The 8,747-nt window shown below is 47.4% G+C and overlaps 1 protein-coding gene and 1 long non-coding RNA gene across 15 annotated transcripts in view; both read right to left on the bottom strand.

Moving 5' to 3' along the window:
- The window catches only part of LOC134477607 (uncharacterized), a 52,073-nt gene extending 49,722 nt beyond the window's left edge, over positions 1–2,351 (bottom strand). Inside the window, exon 1 of the long non-coding RNA XR_010049639.1 lies at positions 1,863–2,351. This is a non-coding gene — a long non-coding RNA (uncharacterized LOC134477607). The remainder of the gene's footprint in view (positions 1–1,862) is intronic.
- Positions 1–4,373, bottom strand: part of Ncam1 (neural cell adhesion molecule 1) — a 287,828-nt gene extending 283,455 nt beyond the window's left edge. For 12 of the 14 annotated variants that reach the window (XM_063255765.1, XM_063255770.1, XM_063255766.1 and 9 more), the window contains exon 1: positions 2,358–3,026. In XM_063255765.1, coding sequence (XP_063111835.1) covers positions 2,358–2,373 — 16 coding nt within the window. In that variant the 5' untranslated portion in view covers positions 2,374–3,026. Of the gene's footprint in view, positions 1–2,357; positions 3,027–3,995 lie in introns of those variants that run through there. The other 2 variants (XM_063255767.1, XM_013155502.3) reach the window with 2 other exon arrangements.
- Between the last annotated feature and the right edge of the window lie 4,374 nt (positions 4,374–8,747).

Here is an 8,747-nt window from a genome sequence, read left to right as displayed (position 1 = left end):
CTGACAACATAAATACAGAGAACGCATCAAATTCACACTTCATAGAGGCTTCAGCATCTTAAAAAATTAAGTGGTTGCACCAGAAACTCCAAAACCCATATTTTAAGTACTGTGAAGTTTACCAAATGCTGTCTGTAGTTTAAAAGGATGTGTCACATCTAAAGATTAGTTTTCAGATTACTCCTGCTTTTTGATAGATAGTTAAGACACTGTTATCCATGACAAAATTATGGATATTTACAAAAAATTACATATTATCTGAAGAACTCAGCTAATGATAAATATATTCCAAAAAGAAGCACCATCAAAGTCTTCAAATTTGGGGGCTCCATGCAATAAACTTCTCTCTCTGCTTGCTGCATGGAGTAAACACCCACATCTGTTACCAACAGCACATCCATACCGTGACTTTTATGTGACCTTATGTGGCGGTGGGGGGCTTGTGGACAATTGCTACCTTACTTCTTGAACTGTCAAGCTCAAGGAACCAGTCACTAATTAACAAAGTCAGCTTAATCAGTAGACAAGGAAGACCTGAAGGAAACTTCTTTAGTCAGAAGGGAGATATTCTGCTATTCCACCTTATTTAAAAGTAAAAACAAAAACCTGGACAAATGTATTTGGAAAGAAGCCATCAAGTTCAGTCACTGGAGCGAGACAGAAGTGGGCAAGTTTGAGATTCATGAAGAGTTAGGCAGCTGGTAGACCTTTAGGGCATCATTAGTGGGAGGAGAAACTCAAAAGTTTAAAAAAATGACAGGTATAAGTATGCCTGCACTATCTGAATTACTTTCTCTATTTGTTTTTAGCTGTTAAATTTTAAATGAACTCAAGTTAATTTCAGTATTTTAAATATGCTAATACTTACTGAAAGAATATTGTCTGCTGGGATTTTGGATAAAGTTGTTAAAGATTATTCATATTCTCAAATATGGCTTTATTAGAAACAGTGAGGATCAAGTTTCCCATTTTAAAATGAAAATTAAAGGAAAAATATAGCTCATTGTAATCGTGCTCACAAGGACCTTTAATGAAAAGAATGTTAAATCATTTAGGAATGGTATTAAATATATCTCATATGTATATTACCTTTCATAAAGTCGCAAAGGTGTCTTTGTTCTTAAACTGATGCTATCTTGCTAAAAAAAAAAAAAGAAAGACAGAAAAAAAAAAGAAAAACTTCTATCCATCCCTGGCTCTTGGAAGTTAAACGGGCACAAGACCGTGAAATCATCAAGTAAACATGTGACTTAACCATGCCAAATCCTTCAAGCAAACAAATTTTCCACACAATATCCCAAAAATGCTGCTAACAGACTCCAATGTATTATGTAGTTCTAAAACCTTTCATTTAATTTCTAAAGCGCTGAAGACCCCAAAATGAGAGGGGCAGCCACCTGGCTTACTTCGTATGATAAAGGCATCCTTTATATTTAAATTTTCCTCCCTATCCACCAAGTACAGCACAGAACTGGAATCCCCACTGTCCCTAGGGATGCTACAACGTTTGAGCGGTCCCTCCCAGAGAAAAAGCAAGAGAAAAAAGGGTGTGTGTGTGTGTGTGTGTGTGTGTGTGTGTGTGTGTGTAAAACACTGTTTTTGTTTTCATTCTGACCCTTTAAGGTGAGTTCTCTGGATTTTTTTCATCCATGTTAAAAACAATACTTCAAAGGAAATAATTTCTCTCTATAAAACCACACAACTTCTTTCTTTTGTGTAGCAAGCTGGTTGTATTTCTCATTCTGCTTTCTTCCCAGCCTCTGTCTCCGTTCTGGGGGCTTTCATTCCAGGGCACACTGGCCTGAAAGTCACCCTGGGGGAGGACCCAGGGCCATGCCCCGTGGGATTCCCTGGGCGTGTACCTGTCACCAGCGGGATGCAGACACCGGGGTCACACCCATCAGGGGAAGACGGCCGCGCGACCTCCCAGCTCCCGGAGGAAGCCCTGGCGATCCGGGCTCCACAGTGTCGCTCCCACGCAGAGCCGAGCGAGGCTTTCCACAGACACACCCCCTAGGGGAGAGGTCGCACCTCCGATCTCAGCGACCGCACAGCGAAGGGCATGACCCCGGCCGCCAGGCCAGCTGGTAGCGGGATCCAACCCCCGAGCCCCGCCAGTCCCGCCCGCTGCCCTGCGCCCCCCGCCCCGCCCCCGCGTCGCCCCGCCCGCGCACGCGCGCCCGTGCGCCCGGCCACCGCGCGGGGGCCTCCCGGGGGCGCCCTCCCAGGCGCTGCACGCGGGCCCGGACGCCCCGGCGAGGGTGCGCGCGCAGAGGGGTGCGGGGGTGCCCGGGCCGGCGCGGAGGTGCGAGCGGGCGCGCACGGGCAGGCTGGACAGACAGAAGCCGGGTGACCACCTCGTCTCCATGTCATCAGCCGGAAAACTGCCGGGCGGGCGGGCACGGAGGCCTCAGGGCGGGGTCGCTCCCGGCGGGGCCGAGCCAGACCGTTGGGCTGGAACACCAGGGGACAGTGCTGGCAGCCAGCTCGGCGGCCACCCGCGCCGCGATAAAAGCCTCTCGCGGCTTCCCGCCCAGCCAGCCTCGCGCTGATTGGTCGCCATGGGAGGGACCGAGTTGGCTGCGGGCGGCGGCGAGCTGCTCCCCGCGGCCCGCGCAGGAGACGCACCGGGTGCCGCTCCCGACCCGCTCTGCGCGCTCCCCGCCCGGGCTGGCTGCCCGCGGCAGGTACGGCGGCCGCCGGCCTGGGGACCGCGACGCACGGCGCTGCTCCCGTGGCTTCCCAGCACACGCCCCCCGCCCCAAATGTCAGCCCAGCCCACCCAGCTCTTTGCCTCCCCTGCCTCTTTTCTTTCTCCCCGCCCGCCGGACAGCAACTGAGCGCAAATCCTTGGGTGGGGTGGGTGGGGTGGGGTGGGGAAGCAGCTGGAGGGGAGGGTGGGCAGGCACGGAAGAATTTCCCAGGGAGGCCGAGGTGATAACAGCCAAAATCAAGAGCGCCTCCCTCCAGCGTGTCTGCCTGCCCAGGTCCTCTGGGCGGCGGCGCAGCCCTGCCACCCGCGGCAGCATCCCTGCTCTCCTTCCGAGCTCCCTATTGTTCACACTTTGCCAGGATCTGGAACCTCGCCCAAAGAAAGGAGACTGGGGCGAGGTGTTTCGGGGCGGCTACCTGCCATTCTTTTCTGGTACTGTGCAATAAGGAGCTCGCAGTGCGTGTAAAGGCACACGCGCGCGCACACGCGCGCACACACCAGGCAGCCTGGATCACGCCCTCCTCGCCCTCCGCCCCTCCGCACTTCCTCCTGTCAAAACGCGGCGCTCGACCCTCCCATCCCTCTTGCTCCGGGCCGAGGGCAGGCTTTGCAACTAACCAGCAATTTGGCAAATGAAAAACTAACGTCATAAGGACAGGGGGTGCAACAACGGTCACACAGCCCTGCGATTCTGCCCATTTCGCCCCATTTTGCAAACCGTTATTCAGCCCGGGGCGGCGGCGGGAGTGAGGGGGTGGGTTAGCGAAGCTCAGCGAGCCTCAGTTTATGACACCCAGGAAACAACGATGGGGGCGGCTGCCCAGCCTCATTGTTCCCCCTTCCCGGAACCGAGGCTGACAAGCCCCTTCCCCGCGGTGGGCGAGCCTGAGCGCCGGCACCACAGAGCCACCACATCGCCCGCCTTCGGAGCAGGAGCGCTGCCCGCTGCCCGCTGCCCCTGGACCAGATCCCCAGGAGCCAGCCGCTGGCTCTCATCGCTGCCCGCACACAAAGTGGGAAGGGCGGGCGCGCTGGCTGGGCGCTGGGCGCTGGGCGCTGGCGGCGCGGGGAGACAGCCCGGTCCAGCGCAGCCCGGTAGGGCGCAGGGCGCGGGGTTCGCCTGGGCAGCAAGGGCGACCCGCTTCTTTCACAGCTCCACGAAAATGACCAGGCTTAGGATTCCACATAAAACCACCCCCAAATAACAGCGTTATCCTGGAGAGGATAGGGGGAAAGAGACAATCAGCAGATCAGATGTAAAATCAAAAAGCAAAAAATGTACCTGCAGTTCCCAGGAAAAACAAAGTCCAGATGAGATCCTTAGTTTGCAGCATTGTAATCTGCTGTCTGGGAGAGATGTTCTTGCCGCGGTAAATTCTATGCCCAACCTCTCTTGCAGCGAGTGTGGACGGCGACAGAGCAACAGACCTAGGGGCAGACAATTGCCAGGCTGAGTATGATTATTTTTGCAGAATTGTTTCCTGCCAGCGGCTGCGGAGCTGCGTTCACGCGCTGATCGCAGAATGAGTGACAGTCCCAGCCTCAGCACACTCGCAACTCGGAGATCCTTGCGCTGGCCCGGGTTCGCTTTGATGGAACTGGGGATGGGAGCGGGGGGCGGGGGTGAGAACCTCACTGTGTCCTTCCACCACGCCGGCCACAAATAGTGCCGAACATCAAGGAGGTAAGAGACAGGGGAGGCAGATGCGGGCGCCTGCAAAATGCGGCCTGGAGTTGCCGAGGGAGCAGGGTTCTCCGCCTGGAAATCTAGGCAGAGCAGGGATTGCATCTTTACACACTTCTCCCTCCGGCCTCCCGCCGCCGCCTGCCATCCAGGGCTCCTTAGTCAAGACTTTGCATATTTTTATAACTAGTATAGAACAAAAACAAAGTCTTAGATTGTCCAGGTCTTCAAAGTTGTAGAATCCTTCCATTTAGACCCTAAGATCTTTGTGGCACAAGAACATGCCAGAATTTCATTTTCTAAATGCAAAAATCAAAAATTTGGAGAGGGGTGGGGTTTGCCGGTGCTGGTTTTGTTTGTTTGTTTGTTTTCTCCTGCTATAAAGTGTGCACTTCATGAAAGGGCCAACGCACATCAACTCCAGCAGGCAGATCCCAAGGGAAGGAGGTGAGAAGCTTCTTAAGATAGAAGAAAAAGCAAATGTGTAGAAAGAAATTCTAGAAATAACTGGAGTAAAATATTTCCGTGTTAATAAATGCTGACCTCTGTGCTTTTTTAAAAGCCCAAGTCTTCTATATAGGCATTATGACATAAGAGCCATATTAACATTTTCCACCAAAAGGACGTGACTTCAATTCTGAGGGGTATTAATGAAGGAGATCCCTGAGATACCAACACAACTGCTTCAGCTAATCTCACAGCTGTGTTTTAAAAAGAAAAGGATGGGGAAGCAGAGCAAAAATAAACATTTTTCAGCACCTGCACAGTGCAGGAACTTGTAAGAAACAGAGGTGAGGGTGTCCTAGATGTGGGGTTGCCCACAGTGCAAGCCTCTAGCCAGACTAAGACACCAACACACCGCCTCTACCAACCACCGCCATTTTCTCTAAGCTCCTGATTCCTAGGGTTGTAGCACATTTTAAAAATGAATCCTCACTGACACCAACAACTCTCCACCCGCCCTTCACCCCTTCTCCTGCTGTGCTTTCCCAAGCAGGCCTCAACAGCGCACTGGGATTATACCCTAATCCGTACAGTCTACCCAAAACCAATCTTTCATGTTTACTTTTGTAATGTTTACCTTACAGCAATTATAAACAAATGAAAAATACCAGAAAGTAGAAAGAAAGCACTAAAATTAACCCCAAATCCCACAGATTCCACAGATATTTGCGGATTTTCCAAATCTTCTGTATATGCATAGGATTTTTGTAATTGACACCTTATAGTAGCAATTAGGAGCCTGCTGGTTTTCCTGAACGTTTCATTATAAAAATTTCCATGGAGCTATTAAAATGCTTTCTAAATATTTTTTATAGCTATATAATATTTCTTCCTGTGGATGAGACCCAGAATTATTGCTTCTCTGTGCAATTTATGCGCTGCACAACTATGGAGGGTTCTTCTGACACCCTACCCACCCACTCACCATATTGTTATCATGACAGTTTTTCTGGCATCAGTGGAAGGAAAGCTTCAGGGAAGAACTACTATTTTCTCTTGCTTTTTTTTTAATTGTGCAAAAAATTTATTAAGGAGTGCTTTCAGGGTCATCACCTATGTGGGAAAGAAACGGACTGGAAAGAAAGAGAAATCGTGCCATGTGGGCACAAGAAGTCCTCAATCAGGTCTTGAAGTGTCTGACCCTCATTGCAATATCTTCACATTGACAAAAGACTGCATTCAGGTCGTCCTGAGAATGTGACCTGATCTTGGGAAAGGTGGCTGTCTCCATCCAAGGGCGGTGTCCAAGGTAGAAGTGACAGATGAGCCTCCGCAGTCATCTGGGGAAGAAAGTTCTCTGGTCTGGAAGGAAGAGCCTGGGTGGTTTAGCAGACCACTGGCTATCAGAGCTTAGCTCTAACCAAAATCTAATTTGCATCAGTTAATTTTTTCTTTTTATTGTGGTAGAACATAAAATATAAATGGCGTAAAACTTACCATTTCAACATGTGCAGTCCTTGACTCTGAGCACCTTGGCATAACTGTGCCACCCTGGCCTTCCTCCATCTCCAGACGTCTTTCATGCTCCCCAGCTGAAACTCTATGCACGTGAAAGACTCTCAATTCCCCCTGACGCCGGCCCCTGACAACCGCTGTCCCACTTTTTATCTCTGTAAGCTTAAATCTTCTAGCTACATGGTGTAAGCCGAGTCATATAGTACTTGTCATTTTGTGACTGGTTTGTTTCACTTAGCATCTTCAAGGGTCATCCGTATTGCAGCATGTGTTAAAATTTCTTGTGTGTCCAAAGCTGAATATACCACCATATGATCGTATGGAAACTCCATGTTTTCTTAGTCACTTATCTGTCAACAAAACTCAGATTCAATGGATTTTTTGTAAATACCTGGAAGCAGAATTGTTGAATCATGTGGTCATTCTATATTTTTTGAGGAACTTCCGTACCAATTTCACCGGAAATGCATATCATTTACATCCCCACCAGAAATGTACCAGGGTTCCAGTCTGTCTTATCCATGCCAATACTGATTATTTTCTTTCTGTTCCTCTTTTCTTCTAACAGTCATCCTAATGGGTGTGAAGTGGAGCCTCATGGTGGTTTTTACTTTTATCTAATCTTTGCTTTTTTTCAAATACATAATGATTTTGAACAGCTTTTCATGTACTTGTTGGCCATTCCTATATCTCTGTAGAAGAAATATCTATTTAAGTCTTTTGCTTATTTTTAAATTAGATTGTTTTAGTTGTCGGTAAATTGCAAAAAATCTCCACGTGTGTTATGGTTTAGATCTAAAATGTTTCCCAGAAGCCTTGAGTTCAGAAGTGGGGCTATGGAAAGACGGTTGGATCATGGCAGCTGGATACTCATCAGTAAATTAGTTCATCGATGATCTCATAGCTGAGTGTGCTACTCGGAAGGAGGTGGGTCAGTAGGAGTGTGCTCTAGAAGGCTACTCTTGGCCTGGTTCCTCCCTTCCCTCCTGCTTCTTGGCTGCCATGATCAAGAAGTTTTCTTTCTTTGGGTCCCTCCACCTTACCCTTTCTGTCTTGCAGTCAGATGACAATGGACTGAACTGACTGGAAACTGAGCAAAATAAATTCTTCAAAATTTTTGTGTTGAGTGTTTTGTCCAAGTGACAAGAAAGTGACTAATACGATTTGTTAGCTGTCAACCTCTTACCAGAATGCAACTGGCAAGTATTTTCTCTCATTCCACTTTGTACTCTTAGTATTTGCATAGATATAAAAGTTCAAAATCCACCTTAGTCTATCTTTTCTTTTGTTGTTTTTGCTTTTGGTGCTATATTCAAGAAATCAGTGCCAAATTCGAATCCTTAGATTGACCCTTAAAATTTTCTTTGAGAGTTTTATATTTTTAGCTCTTACAGTTAACTCTCTGATCCATTTTGAATTAATATTTATTGAATTTTTTAATTCCAGTGTAAGGATCAAATTGTGCGTGTGTGTGTGTGTGTGTGTGTGTGCCATACGCACATGTACCCAGTTCTCCTAACACCATTTGCTGAAATGACTATCATTTTGCTATCAAATGAGCCTGGTACTTTTGCAAATTTCACTTGACTATCTATGCTGGGGTTTATTTTTGAACTGCCGATTCCATTTAATTGGTCCTAATTCCTGTCTTGGTGCAAGTACAGCATGGTTTTTATGTCTATGTTTTTGTAATATGTTTTTAAATCAGAAAATTTGAGATTTTCAACTTTATTCTTCCTTTTAAAGATTGAACTGTTTAAAGTCCCCTGAGATTTTATGAATTTTAAGATAGATTTTTTTTATCTATGTAAAAAATTCATTGAAATTCTGATAGAGATTGGAGGGTGTTTTCTCCTCATCTGCTTCAGGTTGTTATCAGGGCTGATCGGGTTGACATTTTGAAGTATTCCATCTGGGAATCTCACTCCAGAGTGATGGCGAGCTGAGTCACAAACTGCCCTTTTGGACATTCTATGCTTTTTAATGTAGATACAGAGATAAGAAGCAGGATCAAATCGTACAAATCAGACCACAGAGTATGTGGTCAACTTTGAGAAGTTGCAGTCAAAATGAAAGATAAGATTAAATCGCTCCCGGGCTCTGAGATGAATTCAGACCCCAGGTTGCCTAACCTCCTGTGTAGTCTAAAATAAGAAGTCTCTGGAATAAGTGATTTAAAAAATTGAAGAAAGGAGCCAGAGTCTCCATATCAAGATCTTATAAATCACGAAGAATGGCAGAGATTATTGTAGAGACACAATAACTTCCTTCTGGCTCTCCCACATCCTCCCACACACCCCAGGGCCGTGGAGTGAAGTAGGTGAGTGGCGAGCTCCAGAAGTTTGACAATCCAAGGTCAACTTTTAGCCGCTCTACTATAGGTGCTGTGGA

This window comes from Cavia porcellus, unplaced genomic scaffold (assembly GCF_034190915.1).
Source record: "Cavia porcellus strain 051 isolate PalLab524CR breed Dunkin Hartley unplaced genomic scaffold, mCavPor4.1 scaffold_9, whole genome shotgun sequence".
Classification (NCBI taxonomy): Eukaryota; Metazoa; Chordata; class Mammalia; order Rodentia; family Caviidae; genus Cavia; species Cavia porcellus.
Note: the sequence above shows the minus strand (reverse complement) of the source record. Positions and strands in the feature narration are given on the sequence as shown.